Source organism: Lissotriton helveticus, chromosome 2_1 (genome assembly GCF_964261635.1).
Source record: "Lissotriton helveticus chromosome 2_1, aLisHel1.1, whole genome shotgun sequence".
Taxonomy (NCBI): domain Eukaryota; kingdom Metazoa; phylum Chordata; class Amphibia; order Caudata; family Salamandridae; genus Lissotriton; species Lissotriton helveticus.
The window spans coordinates 195537547-195564882 of NC_136059.1; the positions used below are offsets into that span (position 1 = coordinate 195537547).

At 46.2% G+C, this 27336-nt stretch overlaps 2 protein-coding genes across 7 annotated transcripts in view; one reads left to right on the forward strand and one right to left on the reverse strand.

Annotated features, from left to right (window-relative positions):
- The window catches only part of NUDT2 (nudix hydrolase 2), a 110847-nt gene extending 99446 nt beyond the window's left edge, over window positions 1–11401 (reverse strand). For 3 of the 4 annotated variants that reach the window (XM_078674713.1, XM_078674712.1, XM_078674711.1), the window contains exon 1: window positions 11219–11383. The gene's annotated coding sequence lies outside the window, so the exon portion shown is untranslated. Of the gene's footprint in view, window positions 1–11218 lie in introns of all 4 variants that reach the window. The other variant, XM_078674710.1, reaches the window with a different exon arrangement.
- Window positions 11402–11890: 489 nt separating this feature from the next.
- The window catches only part of KIF24 (kinesin family member 24), a 269135-nt gene continuing 253689 nt past the window's right edge, over window positions 11891–27336 (forward strand). The window contains exons 1-2 of one of the 3 annotated variants that reach the window (XM_078674708.1): window positions 11891–11978; window positions 14997–15619. In XM_078674708.1, coding sequence (XP_078530834.1) covers window positions 15018–15619 — 602 coding nt within the window. In that variant the 5' untranslated portion in view covers window positions 11891–11978; window positions 14997–15017. Of the gene's footprint in view, window positions 12013–14996; window positions 15620–27336 lie in introns of all 3 variants that reach the window. The other 2 variants (XR_013606988.1, XM_078674709.1) reach the window with 2 other exon arrangements.

A 27336-nucleotide genomic window follows, 5' to 3' on the forward strand; every position in this document is an offset into this window, starting at 1 on the left:
TACACACTTAGCCACCACTGCGACATCACTAGAACCGTGCACCCCCCCACTTCAACATCAAACATCAAACATTCCCCCATGACCCCTACCCCCACCCTCAAAGAACAATGAAGCACCTGTCGCGGTGTAGCAGAGTCTCCACCCCCAACTCAAGGTCGATGACTCTCCACCCCAATGGATCCCCATAAAACTACCCATCCCCCCAAAGAACTAGCAACTGCCCTGAACTCGGGGAATGCGCCCGCTCTTGATACATCTCCCCCCCCCCCCACATTCGCCCCACATCTACGTCATCACTATAGATCGAATGTCTCTGTAGGTCTGTCCCTGTAGCCTCAGGAATACTCCGCAGGACGACCCCCATCTCATTAGTCACCACAGGTGTATATTTTGCTTCCATAGTCTGCTTCATATTGATCCACCTTTCAAGGGACGGCCGTCGGAGGATCGGAAGCCGCTGCCCTCCAATCCACCGCCCCCCTGGAGGCAGAGCGTCTCCTAGATCTGGATCTCCAGTTTCTCTTGCTCTGTGATCGTCGTGGGGTCTGCGCCTGTGCACCACTGGTCGAAGAGTCCGAGTCTCGACCCGGAGGGGTATGCACCCTTACTTTGACTGTTTCGTCGGTCCAATGAAACACCTCCTCCGGGGTGTCGAAGAAGAGAGTACGGGACTGGTAGACCACTCCCAGGCGGGCCGGCTATTATAGGACATATGGGAGCTTAAGATCACGCAGGCGTGCCTTGGCCGCTGTAAATGATTGTCTCCGTTGCTGCACCAGCTGAGTGTAGTCGGGGAATATCAGGATTATCTGGTTTTCACACATAAGAGCCTCTTTTGCCCGCGCCTGCCGCAGGATAGTGTCCCGATCGTGATAATTCAGTAGCTTGGCTATCACTGGCCTGGGGCGAGATCCGACCGGTGGCTTTTGCATGAGTGCTCTATGGGCCTGTTCAATCACAAAGCAGCGTGAGAGGGAATCTGGCAGGAGCCAGCTCTCTAGCCACTGGGTCAGGAAGTCCTCCATGTTATCCTTCTCGCAGCACTCCGGGAACCCCACGAACCACAAATTGTTCCGCCGAGCGCGCCCTTCCGCATCCTCTGCCCGGAGTGCTAGGCCCTTCTGGATCCCCTCCATAGTGGCCACTTTCCGCTTCAAGATCGCCATGTCATCCTCCACCCTCAATATCCTGGTCTCAGCCTCTGTGATGCGGGCCACAGCATTTCGCAGGTCTTGGCGCAGAAGCGTGACATCCACCCCTACTGCCCCTATCTTCGCATCCAACATGTCCCTGGATTGGGTGATCGCCGCCATAAGTGCCGCATTGTCCGGTCCTGAGGCCGGATGGCCCCCTGAAGCCCCAGCGCCTCCACTCGGCCCCGTGTACTTGTCTAGAGGGCCCTGTTTCGAGGCCCCTCCGCCACTCCCTCACCTGGTCATGTCGGGCCGGGTCCGGGGACCCTGGCCCCAGGATCTGCTGTTTTGGGCCCGGGAGGTCTTCTTCTCTGAGTCGCCGGCCTCCACCCGGACCGGCCTAAGGTGTAGGTGGGCACCCTTAGTCGCCGTCGCCGATCTGACGACCAGCTGTGCCTCCCACCGCACCCAGTCCCCGCACCGCCAAGCCCACGCCGCGGCCCGGTCCAACCGCCGAGAGGGGGGGAAGCTGCTGGCACAAGGGTCACAAGCCGAGCCAATGTAGGATCCCTGGGGCAAGGGCAGTGAATCAGCCACCACCGGTGGAATGTCGCTCCGCTAATTGGCCCGCAGCTCAGGACTCGGGCAGGAGGATCTGAGGCGCCCGGGTCCGAGCACACCAACTGCGTCAGCATCGTGGAGACCAACTGAACACCCCGAGGGGGCACCGCTCCCGGTCACCGCCGCGGCCCGATCCAACCGCCGGAGGGGCCGCCGCCCGCCTCACTAGTCCTGCCGCTTCTCTGGGCCTCAATGCGCACCCCCGGGGGGAACACACCTCCTTACTTTCACCGCCTCGGGCCAGCAGCCCCCAGGGAAGGTCGTCTCAGCAGTCAGTGGTCGGGCCTCCAAAATCCAGCCCCCGGCTCCACGACCTATGCCAGGCCGCTCCACCGCCTCTCTCTCCAAGGCTGGTTACTCGACCGGCGCCCACTGCAGGTCCAGGTCACCCGATCGACTCTGCCCTGTGAGCGCCGACTGCGCGAGCTCAGGTCCGGTGCCAGTCACCCACTCCGCCACTGTAGCTGCTGCCGGTACCCACGCCGGGACTCACGAAACTCGAGGTCCCCGGCGTCACCACGCAGCGTAGGCCCCACTGCCGCTGGTCTCAATCCTCGGCCGCCGGCACCCCCTGGCCACGGAACTCTCGCACAGGGTCGGCCACTGCTTTCCGCTACCGGCACACACCTCTGGGACGCCGCAGGGTGGGGGAAACCCAGGATATTTCAGCGGATAATCAGGTGGCGAGACGGAGCTCCTCTAGGCTGCGTCCATCATGATGGCTACCTTTTATTTTAATACCATCAATACACTAAATGATTACATTTCCACACATTATCGTTTGTGTGCTGTATACCTTTTTTGGGATAATTTTATTGGTTTTGTGAACAAGAAAAACCAGCATTAAACAGTACAACATAGTGTAGCAGTTATAAAACATCCTCAGCCTACAAATACATGAGAGGATGGGTATGTCATACATGGTCCCACAGAAACGCGCACAGTGCACACAGCCGTCAATGTAAAATGCTCTTCTTCCATCAGCCACAACCATTTGCCCCAAACCTTGCGGTGTTTAGCAGAACACCCTCTGGCCTCAAACATCAGCCTCTCCAGCACCTCGCACCAGTCCACCCCTCTGTGCCATTTCATTATGCTAGGTGGGACAGGACTTATCCAGTTAGCAGTAATGTCCTTCTTGGCCACAATCATGGCTGTGTTGAGGAATACCTTGTCGGATCTGGATCCATCTAGGCCATCCGTGATTCCCAGGAGCACATATAATGGAGCATGTGGAACCTTAACCTCCCAGCCCAGTACCTCTGAAAGCTAATTTTCTATGGAGTCTCAATATTGTGCAATGATAGGGCAGGCCCACGCCATATGAAAAAAATCTGCTTAGTTGTGTGTGGAGCGTGTACATGATGCGGTTGGTTTCAGACCTGCGCCATAAAGGCGTTTCGGTGTTAGGTAGGCAGCGTGTAGATAGTACAATTGGACCAGACTGAGTCTGGCTGATGTGATGACTGTTTTGAGTGCCATCAGAAAGTACCTCCAGTCTTCCTCTTCAAGAGGCCCAATCTATCCATCCCATTGGTCTCTAAGCCGGTCTAGCGTGTTCGGAGTGTTGTTGGTTAGGGAGCGGTATATACGAGAAATTCCTCCCTTGCCCAGGTTGCATGTCATAATTTGCACCTGAGGGCCTATACTCTGGTATTGAGGTGCCATTTGGTATGTGTATGTGAAGAGCATGGCGTAGTTGCAGGTACTTATAAAATTGAGAGGAGTGTAGGGAATAACGGGTCTGGGGATCCTGAAAAGTGTGTATGTGGTCTCCTGTCCACAAATCGCCAAGCTGTGAAATACTTGTGTGCTGTATACTTTTATCAGTAAAACTGTATGTGTGTGTACGGAAGAAGTTTATATAATTCTACTTATGCACGTATGGACAAGGCCAAGATTTTGCAACTGGAATCTGTCATTTAAGCTACAGATAATAAATAGCGATAGCTTAGGTTGCACTGTATATAAAGGTTCTCTTTAGGTCTGTCAATGAAAAACGTTGGTAACTTTAGAATTAAGGCAGAGTGCAACATTTTACTTGTAGTGTAGTACTTAAAGTAAAAATGCAGGAACTTTTATTTGAGGAAAACGCACTACGATCGCAGCTTTATGTCCCTTGTGCTTTTATACTCAATATATAAAGCCAGACCAGCTTCAAAATAAAGGCCATTTTAGGGTAGCCCACCTTGAAAGATAGACCTCTGTGGTATGCATTTGCAAGGTCTCGAGTAAGGGCCCTTATCTTTTAGGAACTTGCTTTAGTATGGTGGTATATTTTAGGGTCTTATTTATGTTGCACTATAGTGTGAACATCGGAGGTTTTTTTTCTTTTATATATGAGGTTGAACATGTCTGGGTCCATATCATTGATAAACAAATGCACTTTATGAATTATGCTGCAACAGGATCAACACCTTGGTGCCGCTCGTGTGAGGAGTCTTTTGCCAAAACTCGGACAACGCTACAGGAGTAGCTTAAACTGTTCCAGCCCACCTTATTGCCAGCGTTAGGAGTGTCAGCCGCGAGGCCGCAGAGGAGGCGTGAGGCGCGGCCCCGGGACTGCGAGGACCAGCCTTCAACAACCACAGCTGTGCCCTCTTCCCGGGTGAGCCGCGCCCCCTCCCAGTGCCCGCCCCCATCAGAGCGCTCTTCACTCCTCGCGGCCCCCGCTTCGCGGGAGCTGCTCGTGTGAGGAGTCTTTTGCCAAAACTCGGACAACGCTACAGGAGTAGCTTAAACTGTTCCAGCCCACCTTATTGCCAGCGTGAGGAGTGTCAGCCGCGAGGCCGCAGAGGAGGCGTGAGGCGCGGCCCCGGGACTGCGAGGACCAGCCTTCAACAACCACAGCTGTGTCCTCTTCCAGGGTGAGCCGCGCCCCCTCCCAGTGCCCGCCCCCATCAGAGCGCTCTTCACTCCTCGCGGCACCCGCTTCGCGGGAGCCGCTCGTGTGAGGAGCCTTTTGCCAAAACTCGGACAACGCTACAGGAGTAGCTTAAACTGTTCCAGCCCACCTTATTGCCAGCGTGAGGAGTGTCAGCCGCGAGGCCGCAGAGGAGGCGTGAGGCGCGGCCCCGGGACTGCGAGGACCAGCCTTCAACAACCACAGCTGTGTCCTCTTCCCGGGTGAGCCGCGCCCCCTCCCAGTGCCCGCCCCCATCAGAGCGCTCTTCACTCCTCGCGGCCCCCGCTTCGCGGGAGCCGCTCGTGTGAGGAGTCTTTTGCCAAAACTCGGACAACGCTACAGGAGTAGCTTAAACTGTTCCAGCCCACCTTATTGCCAGCGTGAGGAGTGTCAGCCGCGAGGCCGCAGAGGAGGCGTGAGGCGCGGCCCCGGGACTGCGAGGACCAGCCTTCAACAACCACAGCTGTGTCCTCTTCCCGGGTGAGCCGCGCCCCCTCCCAGTGCCACGCCCCCTCTTCACCCTAGATTATATCAGCAAGACCAGTGACGCGTTCCGCGGGACGCAGCCCGGGGCTAAGGGCGGGCCCTCTGTGGCCCTCCGGGGACCGAGAAGGCCAGGCTAGGCCACCCCCTTGACACCTACCGTTCGGAGACGTTAAGGTACTGTTCCTTGTTTGATACTCTAGCACATATCATCGCGCTGATGAGATAAGTACGTCAAACTGTTGTCGCTGACTGATATTTATACCCCATCGTCCTGCTATTATTTATTGATTTCACCTGAGCTAAACCCTGCAAGACCGCTCAGCCATCTCACAGCCTTTAATAGCCTGCAGCAAATATGGGGAAGAAACTGGTACCTGCTTCCACTGAGCCACTTAATACTTTAGACTCTTATTTAGTACAAGTGGTCAGCAAGATTAATGAGAGAAGGCAATCCCTAGGCTTGAGCCAATCGCCAATTTTGCTTCCAGAAAGCCCTTCCACAAGCGTTTTAAGCATAGCGACGTCTGATATACCGCTAGAAAATCCCCCTATAAATATTTCAGACCCTACTTCTCAAGATAATGGCAATGAGGAAGAAGACTCTGATCCACTAGTAGATCTATCAGTTCCTGATCCCAACCACCAGATAGCCATAGTGGATGAAGTACTATCACCCCTGCAGCCCGCATCACGGGCTGTTAGAGCTTGTAGAAAATTTCAAGCAAAGAGGGGGGGGAAACAACAAGGTAGGAAAAAGCTCGCCACCCCACCTCCAAGACGTGAAGGGAAAAATGCGGAGTTTGATGTTGACGTAGAGTCCAGACGCATTATTGATGATGACCTATTTAATAGGATACAAGATATGATAGACATTAAAATCAGGACAATTATTAAGCCTCTGATCGGGAAACTGGACAAATTAACATCTGAGGTCAAAAAGGCGGGCGGGGTACACAGCAAGTTGGTTGAAGAGGTGGAGAATCTATCCTCCCTTGTTACAAAATTGGTGGCTACGGATGTGGAGGCCACTCCAACTGAAAGCACTTCACAGACCACCCTACAAGGGCAGCTGCTACCATCCTCATCTTTACCTGTACCTAGACAGGAAGCAGAAGCTGGAGATTTCCCCACCAGCATAACTGCTGTTACAGCAGGACCGCAACAAGAGGATGACTCAGCTCAATTCATCTTGGAAGCCTCCCCAGTTGTACTCGTACTGGCAAACGTCCCTGTTCTATCACAAGATAAAATAGAGTCCAATCAGGGCTTGAAAGATAAAGCGCTACATTGCATCACTAATAATATGCATATGGCATATCAAGGGTCTGATAAACTGGCAGGGGACATCGTCATGACCAGGAGGGTATCTTGGATTGGGAACAAGCCAAAGAAGTTTAAGGGGGATTGTGTAATCTTAAACTTTGCCAATGTGGAGGTCCTCCCAGATATTCTGACCAATATCTTTCCACCCCAACGTCGCAGTGGTTCCATAATTCCCCTCACCCTTAAATTTTTTTATAGCGAGACTCAGCTTGCCACCTTCCCCAACATCCCCAGATATAAGAGACCTACTAACATCATTAGCTGGGGTGGGGGTACCAGACCTCGATATCCTAACGATCGTTTCCAGCCCATAACTAACTTTGAGACAGGAAGATTCAATTACCCGCATGAGCTAAACATCAGGTCTGCCATGTCACACGAGCCTACCATAAATGGATGGGGTCCTGGTTTCTCGGGTTATGATCATAGTGGTCGGGGCAATAGGTTTACACCTCGGATGAGAAATGATCAGCTCTCGATACGTCCAAATACGCCACAACCCATGTGGAACACAGCAGCTTTTGGACAGGGTCAGGTAGCTACTCCCTTTGAGTGGGGATTTGGAATGGGAAATAGGTATGGCCCCTTATCCGACCTAAATACCTGTGATTGACTTAAGGTCGGAGTCGATTCAGAAAGTGAGGCACTGAATATGCCACCATTAAAGAGTGGTCAACATAACATTGTCGAAGACCCCAGTGAACCTACTCATAAGGAAGCATTAGAGACTCAAGAGTCGTCAAATCTTGACCACCCCCCGATTTTATATCGGATGGAGGCTCGCGTTATGCCGAGCCTGATCAGTGAGAACACACAGAGCCTCTCTGAAGCGGAATTCAATGTGGGATCATTACCGCCACGAATAGCTGAAGGGGACTTGGAGGGGGTAAATGAACTTAGGATACCCACTGATTCCTGCAAGATCATAAGTTGGAACGTAGCAGGCTTAAATGCAAAACGTCAGGATAACGCCTGGTTGAGCTTTGTCTCAAACCATCACATTATCGCCCTGCAAGAAACTTGGGACACATCCGCCAATCTTTGGTGGGATGGGTTCACCAGTTTCACCAAACCTGCAGTCCCTAGTCGTGTGGGAAGAGCTAAAGGCGGCTTGGTAATTTTGTTTTCCTTAGACCTAAAAGGAAGTTACAGGCAGATTAGCACTGACTCTGATAATATCTTAATGGTCAAAAGGGTGATCAATAATACTAGCAGGACCATATATGTTAACTTTTATAATTCTGGGAATAGCGATTACAGAGGTCGCAACGTCTCTAACCTAGACAGCATTTTAAACACAGTATCTCAGAATATCAAGTTTGTTTTTGAGTTTATCCTATTAGGCGATTTTAATATTCATTTATGCAACCTAGCCTGTAAGGGAAGTAGCGAAAATGAGGATGACGATGCGGCCCTACAGGGACCCCACTTTGAACATTCCGCAGAGGGGCAGGAGTTAGAAGAATTACTAGCTAACTATGATCTGTACGAACCTGACTGGGGCCTGAGAATGCCAACCTTCACTGGCACCCAACATGGAACAGTGATAGATTACATCTTCGTCTCACAAGGCATTCTAAGTCGGACCATGGATTATCGTACAGTTTTAACACATTATAGCGACCATAACCCCGTATTACTCGAAGTGGCCTGGGGACCCCAGATGGGGGCACCCCCAATAACAGTAAAACTAGCACATCCCCTGAGGACCACTGATCAAGATAGACGAGTGAAATGGGCCAAAGTGATCCCGGAAAATTTTTACGCAAAAAACTTCCCAAAAATTAAAGATACGGTGGAGATCTGCAAACAAACTGGTGCTCAAGGGGAAAAAATAGTAGCAGCATATGAGGCAATATGTGGCCAGGTGTCAAAGGATCTTTTAGCCAAGCCAAAAAAGGGAACCCCAGGAAACAAGCGTTGGTTTGACTCTGCATGTTCGAAAGCCCATAGAGAACTGCTGGTAGCCCTAAAAAATGTTCCTAGGGTTAAAGATGATATCTCTAGACTAAGGAAAAACTATAAGGCAGCTATAAAGAATCGTAAGGATACCATCAAACGCGAATCATGGGAAAATCTCCTTTCAGCGGCAGTGTTAAAGGACAGCAGGAGATTTTGGGAGATTATTAAACAGCCCTTATTCTCTGAAGACAAAAACGCATCCATGGACTGCGTGATTACCGATGAAAAATGGCTGTCTCATTTTAAAAATGTCTATGGGGGTGAGGAAGAGGGAACTAAAGATGTCCCACCTCCCACTGTAGCTGTACACCCTATCATCTTTAATCCCCAAGAAGTTGAAAAAGCTCTATTGGCAACTACAAAACACAAGGCACCTGGCCCTGATGGAGTCCCTGCTGACTTTTTTTATGTACTCACCAAAACTGTGGGCGGAGGTTTTGTCAAATGTGTTTAACGCAGTTAATGGTAACCTAGCCCCTGCCTCATGGGCCACATCTACCATTGTCCCTATCTTCAAAAACAAAGGCCAGCGGGACGATCCCGCGTGTTATAGGCCCATATCCCTTTTGGACTCAACCATAAAAATCTTGGGTAGAGTACTTTTATTCAGACTGAGGGAGAATGTTGAGAGTTGTGGTGGGCTGTCTGAACTACAATATGGCTTTAGAGAAAGAAAAGGGACCATTGAACAATGTATTAATCTGCATTTACTTATCTCTAAATACACTGTGGCCAAGGAGGGTTCCGTGTTTCTTGCATTCATGGACCTCTCCTCGGCCTTTGACCTGGTCAATAGGACAAAACTATGGTTGATCTTGTTGGAGATGGGTATTGACGAAGCCTTGGTCACGTTCATGGCCACTCTGCATCAGGAGCTTTTTGCAGCTGTCCGAGTGTCAAATAATGGCAGATGTACCCCACTGTTTAAATCTTTAAAGGGGGTACGGCAAGGCTGTACCCCCCTTGCTTTTTACCATCTACATTAATGGTCTGGGTGTACATCTGCGGGGCCAGGAAGCTGACGTCCCGTGTGCAGGTGGTGCCCAAATTCCAGCACTCCTGTATGCGGACGACGCTGTGTTGATCGCTCGCACTGGTGTTGGCCTCCAGCCCCTTCTGGACGCCTTCGGTTCTTTTATGGATAATTTGGACCTTAAGGTAAATGTCTCTAAGTCACATACGATGGTAATGGGGCGTGAGTGCACTAAAAAAAGACATAAAACATTCTTTTGCAGGGGGGTCCCCGTCTCTAAGGTAACTACATTCCCCTAGTTGGGCGTATTGTTCGACCAGAAAGGATCTTGGGGCCCACAGATAAGAGCAAAGAGGCTGGCTGTAATCAGATCATCATCAGCGCTCTTGGGTTTCGCTGGCAAGTTAGGGGCTAGGCCCATGGAAGCTCTCTTAAAAATATATAAGTGTAAACCTGTGGCCATTGCGCTATATGGCTCCCCTTTGTGGGGGTATGTAAACCGTGACCCTATACAGAGAGCAGAAAATAGATTTATTAGATCCCTGCTCTCTGTTCCACAGTCAACCCCAACTTATTCTATTCACAAAGAGGTGGGCTTACCCTATCTGTCAGATACATTGAGTCTAGCCCCCCTGATCCTGTGGTTGAAAATGTGGTTGAACGAAGATCTCCCCTTGAACCATAAAATTCTACATGATGTCTTATCGCTGGACAAATATAGTAGCATTCCATGGCTGGCCTATTTAGTCAAATCATTTACAGATTTGGGCCGCCCGGAACTTTTTTCATCCCCAGAGAAAATTAGGGTTCAGGATATAGACTTTATAAAAAAATCATTTAGGGAAAGGAAGGAAGCGAGCCTTGAGGAACACGAACTGTTGAAACCAGCAGTAAGGGCACACAGCCTTTTGGTTAGCGCATTTTCACTTGCACCTTATCTCAGTTTCGTTACATTCCCCTATCACAGGTTTTTATTAACTAAGTTTAGGTTTAACCTGTTACATTTTTATTTGGGTTCTTTTAAGAGTTGGCAGAAGCCTGATTTAGCCCCTCCCTGTAGCTGCGACCATTTTTCCGTGCAGGATACAATGCATTTTGTCATGTTTTGTAGTTTGTACCAAGAGCAGAGGAAAAAATATTTACTTCCCATCTTGAAAGAAGCCGGCTTCACACAGGTGCGCCCGGCCCTGCTCTTCTTGCAACTTCAGTCAAATCCTCGCATTACTTTCTGCACTGCTAATTTTCTGGTGGCCGCTGCAAGGGTGAAAGCTGTCGGACAAATTTCGCCTTAAAGCTAATGGTTTTACTATGTTCTTTTGACATGAAATGTAAAATCTTTTTAACCAAGCATATAACTTGTTAACTGTATACTTAGATTGTTGTTTTCTAGGATAATGTAGGAATAAGTATCGCATGGAATGCTTTTATTGTTTTTGTTTCTTTGTATGACTTGGAACAAGTCGAATAAAGATATTCTGACTGATTCTGACCTTGTTTTTCATTCAAACCTGTCTCTGGAAACACGAGCAGGAAGCAAGGGTGAGGAGACAGCTGACCAGCACCAGCAGACAAGAAGCTCAGATGTGCTAGTTACAAGAGATAATAGCTTCTCTGTCCCAAAATGGAAACTACCAGACCATCCATGCGGAAGATAATAAGATATGTTTCAGTAAGAAAATAGTTTGGAACCGAACGTGAGACAAATTTAAAAGCTTCATTCAGGTGTCGTATATGAAGCCTGCAAACGTCACACAAAAGTACATCGTAAACATATGAAGGGCACACGTATTCTTACAGATAGCCTGGCAGACCTACCTTGGCCAGTGACCTCTTCATAAAGTGGGAAGTGCAGGTGAGACCCCGAAACAAAGATTTCAATGCTGCTCAAGGCTGGGGCATGGACTCAAAAGAGGATTTAGGCTTCCGGGTACGTTACCCGACCCACTCTATTGGCTCGGCGTACATCTTCTGTCTGTTGGATGCGCGCGCAGCCCAGGCCCGACGGGAGTCGTAGTTCACATGAAGCGTTTGCGGACGACGGTTGGGCTGCGCAAAAAAAATCGAACTAGATGGAACCTGTTTGCAACTTACATTACCTTAATAGCAAGATAGCGGACATTTTGAAATGGGTCATGCTCAGCATACTTTGAAAAGGTACGAGACCGGTGAAAACATTTTTGGTGTCGTTTGTCAAAGATAACAAGTGTCAGTTTCATTTAGTAATATAAATTTAAATTTCGAACATGACTATATATTCAAGTATTTCTAAACGACGTACGCTGATTCTTCAATCGTTTACATTTAAATGTTAGGTATTTTTAAAAGTTCTATCGATTTGTTCCAAAATTTCTGGCGTCTGCCGCTGCTCTTACGGACTGTCCGAAGCTGGCGGTTATGTCCTAGCGGTGGCCTACAGTCCCCGATATGCCCCGCGCGGCTTCCGTAACTCCCGTCGCCTGGTTACTGACAGTAAACTGATTCAGGCTGCAGAGCGGGAACTGGTAGAATACAAGCATCGTTATCCCGCAGGGGGCTGCGAGGGGGACCAGGGGCACCGGGAGGGACATCGTCTGCGGTGAGAGAATTGGAGGCACAGCACACAAAGAGTGGTCAGTGGGGCGAGCAGGGTACTGGGCTGGGTGCATGAGTGTGTATTTCGTGCAAGCCTTGGACCTGGGTGATCAGGGGTCTCAAAAGTCACTCATCCCTAGTGAGACTCACGCATTTAGATGGAGAGCTGAGTTCTCACACCTGTCTGAATTTCACACTTGGTGAAGAGGGTTAGAGTGTTGACCTTCACGCGTCTGTGCCCTTAAAACGTCATTCCCCGCTACAAGCTGGCAGCTTTTGGAAATTGCCGAAGCAGTCAAAAACCTTCCCACCCTTACGGAAGCCCTCGTGAAGACTCTTCTGCTGAAGGGTGTCACCAGTGTTCCCTCAGAAGTGATCAGCTCTAGTACTTCTTGGGAGTTATATATAATATTCAATCTGGGCTTCCGCATTTATTATCTAATCAGCGCATTTGTAGATCACGTGTTCATTTTTTGAGGGTTATCTGCTACTTTACTAATTTTACTTTTCTTTCAGAATTGTTTACAACCTCACCGACATTCCTTTCTTTGTTGTCAAAGGCTAGTGACGTCGTTTCCAGTTTCAATATATTTTTTGCTAATTAGTGCACTTCTGGGAATTTTGCATCCTTGAGAGCTATGGGATGCAGTACCCTGTTGGCTGCATCCTGGGCGCAGAGCTGCAGTCTATGTGCCAGGACGTGGTTTGGGCTGTGTGCAGGGCTCCACTGGCTGAATAGTGCAGGCCTATATGTTCGGTGCTGGTGCTGAAAGTATCCTCAGCATTAAGTGCAGGGTTGCATGCCATGGGCTGGGTACATAGATGGACTGGGTGCAAAGCTAGGACCAGGGTTTAGTGCATGCAGCGAGTGCATGACTGGAGATTTGATGCCATGTTGCTCAGGTGTGTTTACGATATACTGGGGGCTGAGACTGTGGGGCTTTGAACAGATTGCAGGGCTCTGAATTTGATGCAGACTGCTATCTAGTTATAGGGCTTGATGAACAGCTTGGACTGCTGTAATTCTGGGGACAAGGTTCAGAGCTAAGTGCAAAGCTGCATATATGGTACATGGCTAGTCTGGTTGTGGTGCTGTGTGCAGGCCTAGGAGCTGGGTACAGGACTGGCTGCAGGGCGTGAACAGTGCTGTGATCATGCAGCACATTTGTTTGCTGGGTACACAACAAAGGTTCGACTCGAGGGCTAAGTTTAATGAGGGTTATGGTCTGGATGAAGAAGTGTGGTCTATTTCTAGGCGTTAGTGCAATGCTCAGGTCTAGGGGCTGTGTGCAGGAATTGATCTCAGATTATGTTTATTTGGATCTGGACTAGCTGAGAGTTTGGCTGCGTGCTTATTTGCCAGCACTTCATTGTTTATTTGCAAACGTTTTGGGATTTATTTCAGACAGCTTGATAAGGACCTGATTCACAAAGGGCTTCTGCACTCGTGGTGGAGGTCCTGCAGTTGTGGGGTAGTCTCTGCACTCAGGGCAGAATCTCCGCAATGAGAATTCTAATTGCAGAGATTCCACCCCACCACGAGTGCAGAGGGCCTTTGTCAATCATGTTCTTAGTGTTTGGGAACCATTACATGTGCCTGTTGTGGCTCACATAGGTGCAACATTGTGGTTCCTGAGGCTGGAGCTGTGGTCTCATGACTCATAGTTGTCAGCATCGTCATTTATGGGCAGTTGATCTCTTACAGGAGTCGTCTACACAGCTCACATGTATGTGATTTGTCGTTCATGCTTTAGAAATGTAATGGCTCCTTTGCAAACAATTTCATGTTGCTGGGGCTGCATCTTCAACGTAAAATGAACAGTTCCTCAGTCCGGTATGGATAGATTCATGCACTTGCAAGTCTATTTCATAATAAGCTCACTCGTAGCAATTGATCTCCCTATTTTCATTAAATTCTATTGCTTTATGAATACTTTTACATTTATTACGTGGAAGCTTTGCAATCCCTGAACCACCTTGAGCGTGACACTCCAAATAGCATTGAAACCCATGATTCTGTACAGCAGTGGTTCGTAACCTGTAGTCTGAGGAACCCTGGGGGGTCAGCGAGGCCTATTCAGGGGGTCTGGGACACTTTTACAAAATGATATGATATTAAAAATGAATCAATTATAGTTATTAAAGTATATACAAATAAGGAAGCAACATTGAAAATGTGAAAACGTTTTCTATATTTGATTATGAATTTCACAAAATATTTCTATATTTAAGCCTTTTTTTGGTGTATACTTGTTTTTCTATTTTTGTGTATTGTTTTTAGGTCCAAAACATAAAAATTGCTTTGGCCGTTTTCCCTGGTTTCCAATAATTACTCAGAGGGAGTCCCCAGATTGCAGTAATGATTCAGTGGGGTTCGACAGAAGTCAAAAGGTTAAGAACCACTGCTGTACAGGATACCACTCATATATTATTAATAACCTGATCGCCTAGCTTTCCCCATTTCACCAATTAATTGATCTGTAAAAGCCACCAACCAGCCTAAGCCCTTACATAGTTTATGGATATTTGAATCTCTAGCTGAGCCATACTAACGGTTGATTGGGCGCTATATAAACGCTGATTAGCAATAATAACACAATTCTCAATAATGTCTGATTGTGCTGTATATAAATGCCAAATAACAATAAGCTCTGTATAAATGCCAATTAACAATAACAATTCACTTCAGGCTTGGGCAGAGTTTCAAAAGGTTTTCTTCAATATCACAAAAGATCTAAAAAGGATGGAATGGTGCTCCAACTAATAGCCTTTCTGGGTTTGGAAGCATTTGAATAAACATCTTCTTTATCTTTTCTGTTTTAAATAGAATTTGACTAAAGTCCTTCACCTTTATCTATCATATATTTTTGTACTGATGATGTCCTTTTCTCTCTTTCAATGGCTATATAATCTCTTGCTAGTTTAAGAAGCCTTTGTTTTACTTGCTAGTGTTGTTCTGTTTTATCCTATTTAGTAATTGTGAAGATGTTATTTTCTTAATCTGTTTTTCCTTATATTTCAGGGTTTGTCAGGCTCAGTGAAAATGACCTCGTGTCTGTATGAATGCCTTTACGAGGCAGACTTAGAGAAATATTACCCTTCCTTTGTTGCCGTTGGTCTCCAGAGGACTGAGCAGTTGACTGAGATAACTATGAAAGACTACCCCAAATTGGGGGTGCACAACATGGATGATCGTAAGCGTCTCTTCCAGCTCATCCAAATTGTCCAGAGCGTGCAGGAAGAAGATGACGCGGAGGATGGTCAGACTATTCCACATTATGAACCTGGCTGTGTCTACCTGCAGCCACAGTCATGCCGGACTGGCCCTTGTAGGCAACTGAAGTTTGATTCTTTCTTTGGGACCAGTGAAGGACTTCGGAATTTCGAAATGAGATCAGGAAATTCTGAAATGTATGCTCATAAACACAAAGTGGAAACAACTGGAGACATCTTACCAGAGGATTCTCAAATTAGTAACACAGCAAGTCGGGAAAATGGAGCCATCACATGTCCACAAAACAGGGGGGTCTCCAAAGAAACCTCAACAGATATTTCCACGTTGCTTGGGGAAAACGAGGCACCTGTCATCCAAAGAGTGACTCATGTGTCGGGGTACAACTATGGGGTCCCTGATTCTTGCATAAGGTAATATAAAGTACTGTATAATTTCAATGTTTTATAAAGCAAGTGCATCAGATATAACCTCAGCAAATTTAAATGTATTATTTAGTCATAGACATGTTTGTGCAAAGGAAACAAATCATGGTTCTCTGAAACTAATAATATACAGCTTACATAGAAGCAAGACTTCCAGCTAATATGTAGGGGTGTCATCCTCAATCTTTCTTATTTAAAAATCTTCTTAAAGCCTGAGCCCAGCAGTGTCACCCAAGAACCGTACACTTAAAGAAAAAACTATATAACACAAAAAACAGTAAAACAATGTTAAAATCCATAATCCAGAGATGAATTAAATGTAGATTTATTTTCAGCACTGCAAGGATGGTACAAACATCTTCAGCTCCAGATACAACAGTTTCAACAGCATAAAACTTTGCAGTCAGGAGACCATGCAGAATCTAGAATACACACTGAAAGTAAACAGGGCACATGCCAAGGGAGGCATGCGGCAGGGTGATGTAACAGGTTAAAGGGAAATATTGAATACAGTGAAAAGTGGAGAGGAGAATGTAACACATCCCCCTTATCAAATAAATGAAAAGCAAACAGTACTACAATATGAATATACAAAATCAATACATTCTTTAGGAGCTTGTTCAAGGCGGTTAGACGTTTTGCCTCTGGAGGCAACAGGCTCATTATCTTGCACACCACGAGAGCTTGTGATGGGGTAGTCTGTTCCATCAAATTCACAAGTCTGGGAAATACCTTTAAAAGGACATTTGGCTAATCTAACAATACAAGTCTTACCATCTTGAGTAATTACACTGTTGCTGAATATTTTTTTTTATTCGAATAGCTTTCCCAAACTTGTTGGAGCCTTTGTTCATTATGCCTGGTTTAAGAATTCTAACCCAGTCACCAACCTGGAACGAGTGTTCCCTAGTCCTCCACTTATTATTGTACCATTCCTTAGTCCTATTTTGTTTGGTTTCTATTCTTTTAGCTGTGTCACGCACGCTCTCTTTATTGGCAAACATACATTGCCATTTGTTTCTGAACTTCCATGGGCACACACTGGAAGCAGGATCTCTTCCTTTGAGCAACTTAAATGGACTGCCCTCAGTTGTTGAGTGTGGTGTGCTACGATAAATCCATAGTCGTTCTCTTAAAGCACTTACCCAACTACCACCAAACTTGAAAGAGTCTGTAACAAAGCTTTTGAGAACTTCATTGAAGCACTTAATCTGTCCATTCTCATGTTGTTCATAAAGTGAGGTGAGCCTATGGTCAATGCCACAGCTTTTAAGAAAATCTCCCATATCAGAAGATGTAATCTGTACTCCGTTATCAGAAGCTAAAGTGGAGGGACATCCTTCGCGGCCAAAGACATCTTTAAAAAAATTGATGACCGCAGTCGTTGTGGCTTTGGGGACAATTTGACTTCTGGCCATTTCGAATGATAGTCTATAATGACCAGAGCATAGTGTGAACTCTCAGGTAAAACATTAAAGGGACCCGAGATATCAAAAACAACTTTTTACCAAGGGTCTAAAGACCACTTGATGACTTTTAATGGAGGAGTATGTGTATTTAACATTTTATCACTAGAAACCCGTTCATCGCATTCCCTGACCACCCGATCTATGAATCTATCTATGCCAGGCCACCAAAAGTAACTCCTGACAAGGTGTTTCATGGAAGAAATTCCAGGGTGAGTATGGTGTGCAATGGTAAGAATAGTATCTTGCATACCTTTTTGGAGGAACGCATTTTCCCGATTTAAAAATGTATCCTCCTTCCATTTCTAATTCCTCTGAAATATTAAAGGAAGGTAACAGATCAGGTCTAACAAAACATTTCGTAGGCCAACCTTCTGTCACAAATTTCTTTAGGTCATCAGCTTGTTCACTCTCTTGCCAAAGCTGTTCTGTCGGCCTATAGGGCCTGTACTAGAGTTTACCACCGGGCCATCTGTTCTGCTAGGGCTGCCTTCTATTCTCGGGAGATAAAGAACAGCACGAATCCCACAAAGGTTATCTTTAGGGTCTGTAAGGACCTCACAAGTAAAAAGAACGAATCTACTACTCTTGTAGCCTCCTTAGATCATTGTGAGAATCTGGCTTCATTTTTCGTCGAAAAAGTTGAGGCCATTTATCGGTCATTCTCTCAGTCTTCCATCGAGGAGAACATCATCGTACCTAAGGCCTCTGCACCATTGCTGATCATTCCCAGTCCTACTCTGGAGGAGTTCAGAACCTTGACGACGAAGGTTAAATCCGCTCACCGGACGACCCCATGAGACCCCTTCAATTCCAGGAACTTGCTGAGTGCTGCTACCCGGCTATGCACAATCTTATTGAGCTGTCCTTTAACACCGGCAGTGTTCCTAGTGCATGGAAGCAGGCTACCATCATTCCTATCCTTAAAAAGCCGGCCCTTGATCCCACTAAATCGGAACACTACCGGCCCATCTCCCTGCTCCCCTGGCTAGCTAAATTAGCAGAATCACATGCTAATCTTATCCTGTCATCCCATCTGCAGGAAGCTAAGATATTGGATAACTCGCAGAATGGGTTCCGTGCGGGTCACAGTACCGAGACGGCTCTTCTAGCTGTGGTGGAGCACATCAGGAAGATGCTGGACCAGGGTCAAACGGCGGCACTGATCCTATTGGATCTTAGTTCCGCCTTTGATACGGTGTCCCACCAGATCCTCTTACACCGCCTCGAGGAGGCCGGAGTCGGAGAGAGAGCACTCGAGTGGTTCCGATCTTTTCTTACTGATCGAACCTTTAAAGTGTCCACACCCCCCTTTTGTTTCTGCTCCTCGCCCTATCTCTCAGGGCGTCCCGCAGGGATCGGCCCTTAGCCCTACCTTATTTAATTTATATGTTCAACCGTTGGCGGAGGTCGCCCATAGTTTTGGTCTCACCATGGTGTCATACGCCGATGACACGCAGCTGGCGGTGGCACTTAATGGAGAGTCCAACATGGATGCTTCCACCTTTCAGTCCGCTCTTAAAGCTGTGGCGGGCTGGATGGGGAATAATCGACTCCAACTTAACGCCTCTAAAACCGAGGTTATTATTTTTGGTAGGGAAAGTGAGCTCTGGGGCGACCAATGGTGGCCATCTGAATTGGGCCCTGTTCCCACCCCAGTGGCCGAAGTCAGAAACCTTGGGGTTTGGCTGGATGATAAACTCTCCTTCGTCACCCATACTAAATGTGTAGCCGGTACTTGTTTTGGGGCTCTGCAGTGCCTTCGACCCATCTTCAAGTTTTTCGATGCGGACACCAGACAGATCATTGTCCAAGCTATGGTCCTGGCCAGATTAGACTACGCCAGCTCTTTGCTCCTGGGCGTTAACCAGGCAGAATTAGTCCGCCTTCAGAGGGTGCAAAATGCGGCGGCCAGGATGTTGGTCGGCCTTCCGAAGTTTGTTTCTGCACGCCGTACTATTCAGGATCTTCATTGGTTGCCTGTTGGGCAAAGAATCAAATTTAAGGCTCTTTGTTTAACTTTTAAAATTCTCAAGTTAGCCTCCCCCCTATTCTTTCACAGACAATTTGTTATTATGTACCTTCCAGAGCCCTTCGATCTTCAGGGTTAAATCTCGCCACTGTGCCACGTTTTAAAAGAGCCAGGATGGGCGGACGTTCTTTCTCTGTGATGGCGGCAGCTCTTTGGAACTCTTTGCCTGCCCCTCTCCGTTCCATCCCTGATCTGCTTTCTTTTAGGAAGGCCTTGAAGACCTTCCTATTTTCTACTGTTTAGTTCCTTCCCCTTGGGCTATTAGTTTCTGTGTTGTGTTTCACCATATCCTAAGCGCCGGGACGCCTCTTGGCTGCGGCATCTGTGCGCTTTATAAAATAAAATAACATAACATAACAAATAACATAACATCTCTTGGAAATTTGTTCGATTAATATCCTTAATGGTCACTACAAAATCACATTTTTAAATCATGTTTACATTGTTATCACCGCAAGGCAAACGTGAAAGACAATCAGCCGTGATATTCTTTTTACCTGGAACATATTCCATTTTGAAATCGTACTCTTGTAACTTTGATGCCAGCCTTGCAATTCTGGCTGTGGAGTTCCACCCCCTCCAGCGGATAGAATGTTTACTAATGGTTTGTGATTCGTTCTGAGTGTGAATTTGCTACCCCACACATATTCTCTATAATGTTCAATTGACGACATACTTGCGCTCACACTCATTCAATGTTCTGGCGAAAGCAACATTCCATTCCTCTTTCCCTCCTTTTGTGAAAGAACGCCCCCAAGGCCATACAGGCTTGCATCCACAGTGATAATACATTCCTTATTTATGCGGAGTGGTTTCAAGGTAGGTGCATTAATTATGTCCTTTTTTAATGGCCACAAATGCCTTTTGTTGCTCCTCTGTCCTCTCATACTTCACACTTTGTCTCAACAATTTACTTAACGGCTCCATCTTGGTGGCAAAACTCTCCACAAACTTGCTATAATATTCACACATACCTGCAAAAGATATGAGTTGTTCTTTGTTCTCTGGTAATGGAGCTTTAAGGATAGCATCCCCAGACAAGGTGTGTCCCAAGTACTCTACAGAATGTTTAAATAATTTGTGAGGCCATTATTCTCCAATCTTGTACATACCTCATTCAAGTGTGCTTCATGTTCAGATTCATTTTTTGAAAATATTAGGATATCATCCTGGAAACACTTGACATAGTTGTCTATGTCCCTGAAAATTTGGAACATGACTCTTTGGAAAACTGACGCGGCCGATGCCAGCCCAAAAGTCATCCTAGTATAAAGGCCATGTGGGGTAATGAAAGCCTTCTATTTTTAACGTTCTTAAGATACTTTAACTCCTTTGCGATATTTATAATATCAGTTATTTCGAGGAGAATAGTAGTGCGTGAAATAATTTTACAGTGATGGTCCAATGAATAATAAATAAAGTTAGTAAGGTCAAACTCACTTAATGTAGAAAATCCCGGAGTGAAGCTCTCTCTGTTTACTCATAATGAATATTCACCCCTAAATTATGTTAACGAAGAAACATGCAAAAAGGCTTCGGCATCGCTGGAATATCGTAAATAAGTTACCATGGCAACAAAACAAAAATGGACGCTGATGACGTTGCACGCTCCTGGCGCTGGCACACTCTTGACGCTGCGTGTTGCAGCAGATCAGGGAGCTTGTAGCAGTGTTGAAGAAGGTGTTCTAAGAACGAATGAAAACGTAGAGAATGGATTCCGTGTGTCGCCCGCTGCTTTTGAAGAATGCAGCAGATAATGGAATGTTTGTATGGTTCCTATTCCAATTGAAAAAATGCAGGCAGGTCACGTTGAAGCGCGGTAAGCGGATTCACCGCTAGAATTTTACTTGCCTTTACCAGGTTGTAATCCACTCCCCACGGGTCGCAAACACTGTGAATACTGCAGCAGGTGCAAGCAAGGCACTTCATAAAAAAAAAAAAACTGCCGCTGGTGCAATTAAGGCACTGAAGATAAAAGTTGGCAAACATAAAATACCCAGAAGGTACACGAGAAATATAGCGATGCTTTGAGGTGGAAAAAAATCTGTAATAATACGCAGGTAACCTATAAACAATTTCCGATAGGCACAGAAAAATGGGGGGGGAAAATCCATAGGTCCAAGAAACACTCTGTACCCGTGATGTGATGACAAGACTGATTCTTCAGCTCGTCACCAATGTTAAAATAAATCCATAATCCATAGACAAATTAAATGTAGATTTTGTTGTCAGCACAGCAAAGATGGTACAAACATCTTCAGCTCCAGATACAACTGGTTCAACAGCATGAAACTTTGCAGTCAGGAGACCATGCAGAATCTAGAATACACCCTGAAAGTAAACAGGGCACATGCCAAGGGAGGCATGCGGCAGGGTGATGTGACAGGTTAAATGGAAAGATTGAATACAGTGAAAAGTGTGTTTATTGAGGAGAATGTAACACAATCTTTGGAGAAAGTTCATACACCAATGTGCATGACAATGATCTACAATTGAATATAGAAATGAGGCCCCTGGGACCTATTGGTTTTGCCAATGCTTTTTGGTGATGCTGTACTGGATCATCAAGATGCGTGCAACTTTGCCAAACGACAAATAAATAACTAGCAAGAATAAAAGTTAAATGACACGGATGCATCATTTTGAAGGTGCGCGCATCTGATGACGTTTGCAAACGCATTGAATCATTATGTAGGTGCCATTTTTTTTGTTTATCAATCCGATATGGATCAGTAGATTAAAAAAATACAAGTAGCAATAAAGCACCTTTTCTTTTTTTAAGACAGGGGGGTTGGCAGCAGGTAGCTGCCTGCTTTCTTCTCCCACCTAAAAGATTTTTTTTTTTTTAAAGGTGGTGAGCATGGGGGCAGCGATGGAGAAGCTGGTGGGGGAAGCAGCAGAGAGTAATTAGGCGAGGGAAGAAGCAGCACATGAGGTAGAGCAACATGAGGACAGGATGAGAAGCATACAAGTAAGAATGCATCATGGGGGAGTTTGGCACACAAGAGGCAGCTTTCAAAACAAGAGAGGCAGCACCACAGCGCGCAGGAGGCACAGCGGTTATTGTGTTAGGAGAAGCGCTGGAGAACACACTTACATAGAGTGCTTTAGTGAATAGGAAAAAAGTAGTTCCCTAAAAGTGAGCAAAAGAAGCATAGAAGCCAGCCAATCTGATGACAAAGAGGCCATGCTTAAGTGAGGGGCAAACACGTAATGGACAGGTTAAGGCATGAATAGCCATTGAGTAAGAAGCAAGCAAAAAAGAATGGCATCAGTCCTACCAATGGTAAGCAATGAGCGAGCTGTAAGCCTCTCTACATTCTTGAGAAGTCCTATTGACGTCTTTTGGAAGCAGATCGCTTGTGCTGTCTGGTAGGTTCTCCTAGAAAGGCAAGATTTCAGTCTTTGTTTTATGTTTTGATGTGGTTGGCACATTAGTTTATTACAACAAACAGTTTTTACCAGTGCTCTAGAGGACGGGTAGGGTAGGAAGGAGCTAAACATAATGCACATTCTTTCTTTTCCTATAGAAAGAGTCAATTGCTTCTCATGGACGATATATCATCCATTTGATGCACTTGGTGCTATGGTATTGTCCTAACGGTAGTTGCTCGTTCACCAACTTGTAAAACATGCCACTTCATCCTACCAAACAAGATGAAACAGTTGTTCCCACCTTTGTGTTTGTAGCAAAGATTATGTTGTGTGCGTCATGAAAGGATGCTCAGAGTGGCACATTAAAGGATACTCTTAATCAACCCGACCAGTAGTTCTGAATATGTACGCATTCCCAGATAGTGTGTGCGTAGGTGCACTCCTGCCCGCATCTCCACAAGCACCCCGAATACCGGTACGTCCCCAAAGAGCACGCGGAGGCTTTTGCATCTGAGGATTTGGCCCTTTCACCGGTGGTGTACCGTAACCAAGTGGGCTGGGATAAAGAATTTCAGGCACATGAAATTCCATTGCTGTCTATGCCACAACCTCAACCCCAGTATCCCATCCGGCGGGAAGCTAAAGGTCCTGTTTCTGATGTTCTAACTGAGTTAGAGTATCAAGGTGTGATTGAGACGTGTGTGTCACCGAAGAATAATCCTCTTTTTACTGTATTCAACCCGATGGGTCTTATCGCATGGTGTTAGATTACCACCATTTGAACTCTCATTGTCGTACTTTTGCAGTACAGAATACCTATAGCTCTGCACTTGTTGACAGTCTTATTCGTAAGAAATATAGAATGACACTTGACATTTCCAATCGCTTCTACAGTGATAACCTGTCTCCTGAATGCAGTCAATGGACAGCATTTACAGCCGGTGGAAAACAGAAAAAATGTCGGTGTTTACCTATGGGGGTATAAGAATAGCCCTGGGGTTTTCACTGCTCATGATGTTTCTTTGTTGGACAGCATTGACCCAGATGTCTACTCATACGTTGACGATATTTATCTGACGGACGATGAACTATGGCCACATCTAGGCTGTGTCGACCGCATCATACTTATGTTTGCGGAGTACGGTTACAAATTCAATCTTGCTAAATCACACATCGCTTATTATGCTGTGCTTTTTTTGGGCTATGGGCTCAATAATGAAGGTAGGGGCTTAGCACCCCACTTTCTGGAGAAATGCGCATGTTTGCAGTCTCCATCTACACTGAAGAAACTTCAGTCTTTGCTGGAATTTTTAAATTTCGGGAGATCTTACATTTCCGATTATGCCCAGCGTATCAAGCCTCATTATGCTTTGATACAGCCTACATTTTAGGAACATTCAGCTATACTGCATTCCTTGCAGTCTGATCTTCTTGAATCTAAGTATTTGTTGACATGTGATAACCACACAAACCTGGTGATACGAATCGTGCCAGGCGTAGTGGGTTTCAATTACTTGACGTACACTTAAGGTGACACAGTACCTATTGCATACAAATCGCATTTGTACACTTTAGCCAAAATGCGGTGTTCCACTGATGAAAAAGTTTTGACTGCTGTGTAAATGGCAGTCCTGAAGGAACGCGCACTGGTGCAGGGGAAATGCATTTTGGTGCTTTCACCTTTCCTTGCGTTAGAAGAATTGACTAAGGGAAGTGTGCCAAAATATAAAGCATTTCATCCCCGTTGCATACAATGGGCTACTTCTCTGAGGTCTCCTGATGTCACGTTTATCTTTGACCCCTCTCTTCAGGCACAGGAGCTCTTGCAATATGAATATGTTCATCCACTTCCTGTGTCTTTGCTTCCTTTAGAGGAGTACCAATGTATTATTCGGCGCAACCGGCCACTGGCTCTAAACATGCGCGGCTTGTGCTATAGTGGCTGGTACAATAGTGAATGGAAAATTCAGGTCTAATATAGTGCATACACAGACGCTAAGAGACTATACCGCCGAATTGGCTGAGCTGTGCGCTCTGGTTCTCGCTCTTGAGTTTGCAGATCCGAATATGTCTACTCATATTGTGTGGGAATCTTATTACTGTGTTCAGTCTTTCAAAGACAACTTATTCTTTTGGTCTCAAAATGATTATCAAGATTCTAAAGGCAGCACAATAAAGCATAAACAGCTGGGGGTTCGAGTGGCAGAACTTAAAACAGGTCTCCCACTCACGCAGGTTATACATAGTCTTGGCCATCAGCGTGTGGGAGCACATGCTGTAGGTAATTCTTTGGCTGATGAAGCAGCCAAATCTGCAGAATCCACTTGTTCCGTAGCAGCCGTTACAAGGTCCATGGCTAAGATTGATAATGAGATTTTGGCAGCAATAGCTGCTACTGTTGAGGGCACCAATCACCCACAGGGTTTCCCTTCAAAGTATTCTTATCAGTTAACTCACGAACAAGTTCCTTTTGCAAGAATACCAGACGTTGGTGATCAGCTGATTCCCAATGTGGACCGCAGATACTCTTTGATCAAAGCCGCACACGAAGGCATGGCTTCGGCCCATGCCGGAGTGTCTGCGACAGTTTCTATCTTGCAGCAACATTACTGGTGACGTGGATTATATTAACAGCCCCGTAATTATGTACTTTCTTGTGATATCTGTCAGAAAATTAAGCCTTCTACGGTAACACGTCCACCACAAACACAGCTATGCATTTCTAATCTGCCTTTTGGTTGTGTATATCTTGATCGAGGCGGTCCATTTTCTTCAGATACTGCATATAAATACATTTTGGTTGCAGTTGATTCGTGCACTAGATTCCTTTGGGTTTGGCCACAACACAGTGCTCACGCTCAAAACGTCATCAGGGATTTGCGTATCTTTGTCGGGATCTTTGCCTGTGGCACCTTTCATTTGGACCAAGGTCCAGCGTTCTTTAAGGCGTACAAGGATGCAATGAAGTCTTTGTGGGTGCAGGTGCAGTTTTCGTCTCCATACAGGCCTGAGGGCAATTCAATTGTGGAGAGGAAGAACCGTGACTTAAAGCAATCTTTGACAGCTACTGTCTTAGGTACTGGCAGGAACTGGCTGGCCCATTTGTATGAAGTCCAATGTGCACTTAATAATCTCCCTAGAAGACCTCTGGGTGGGCGGACCCCATACGAGATGCCCTTTGGCATCAAAATGTTTGTGCCAGACCTTGATGGTCTAGACGTTGCAGCGGCTGCCGCAACCTTTGGCGTAGATAATCATTCTACTATGTTACAGGACCTACAAGAGACCCGTGTCAGTCTTGCAACGGAACATTTGACCTCTGCCACTGATGCTGCACTGCTGATTCCATTGGCCGGCTGGCTTCCAAAAGTTGGGGATCTGGTCCGAGAGAAGTTGGAGAACAAAACAGAACTAGGTCCCTCTTATCGAGCACCGGTTCCAGTCCTTGGCTTGAAGGGTACTCGTACAGTCATTTTACCACCGCTTCCTGGTCGCAAAGACAACAGATACATCTCGTGGACAATGTCAAGTTACAACGTCTGGCCGCTCCTGAATAGTGTGACGCCTGCTGTTTCGTGCCCCACAATTTCTAGAAATCCTGGGGTTGCCGCAACTTTCAACACACTACACAACACGGTCATTAAGATGGACGCTATTGACCATTTGCCTATCCCTCCTGCAACGAGGATGTGGAATATGCTTATCCCACAAGAGAGTCTTTGCATGGATTGCCTGAGAGTCCTTTACACCATGGCAGCTTTTCTTATGACTCATCTTCTACCTCATCAATTGGCCCTACCAAATTGACAATTTTTGTCTCCTGGTGTAAACATACCTATTTAGTCCCTCTGTGGACTTGCTCATCCTAATTTTTCTCTTCATGTCAATTGATTTTGTGACACTGTTTTTCTTACTCATCAATGGTCATTACTTTCCTGAACGCTCTGCTGTGAACTTGGTTGATGGTATTTTGGCCCCCCATTCACCTTCCCACATCATGAAACGTAATCAGACTCTTGTTAACATTTCAGCGTTCCCAGTCGCCTGCCTCCCTGCAATGCGGGAAAAGAACCGCCGCCTCCTCAACTCTGCAGAAGGCCTTTCACCCACCCCAGTAGAGTCAAGGTGTCTGACCTGGCACCCGTTATCCATCATCAATCTGCATGAGCCCTATTAGGCAGTCCAGCCCCGAGATCATTTAAATGTCTGACGCGTCCATATTAACGGGCCCACCTCATGGCTGCTTTGGAGAGTGTCACAAGAATGCGAAGGACCTGGCCCACAGCGAGCTCAACGTTTTAGACATTGTCACCATTCTCTTGCAGACCAGCCTCCAGTGAATATGCCACCTTTACTCTCTGCTCCTGCCTCCTTGTTTGAAAGCTCCACATGTACAAATTGATTACAGCCAGAGAGCTTTTGCTAGAGCCTGAATCTTGTATGCCAGAGATCTGTTAGTGTTATGGATTGAAATCAAATGCATGTCTTGTCTTTTTCTTGTGTAAAATACTGTTATTTCTTGTACATACTCTCACATAGATTTTGTAAATAGGAGCTCCCCTTGTAAGATTATGGTTCTAATTGTTTGATTATAAATAATTGTCAAACGCATCTGATTTTTGAAAAGAAACTTAAATATAGCAAATAAAAAGCTTCTGAGATCAAATCAGGACTGAAAGAGTGGTCCATGCAGGACAGTTGTGTTTTTCATTGCTCTGCTAAACTAGTGAAAATATTGAGCAGTACTGGCATTTTGTTTTGTTGATCACAGATATCTGCAGTGGTCCTCGAGGACATACTGTAGTTGTGCCTAGCTGAGTGTGAGCAGCCTC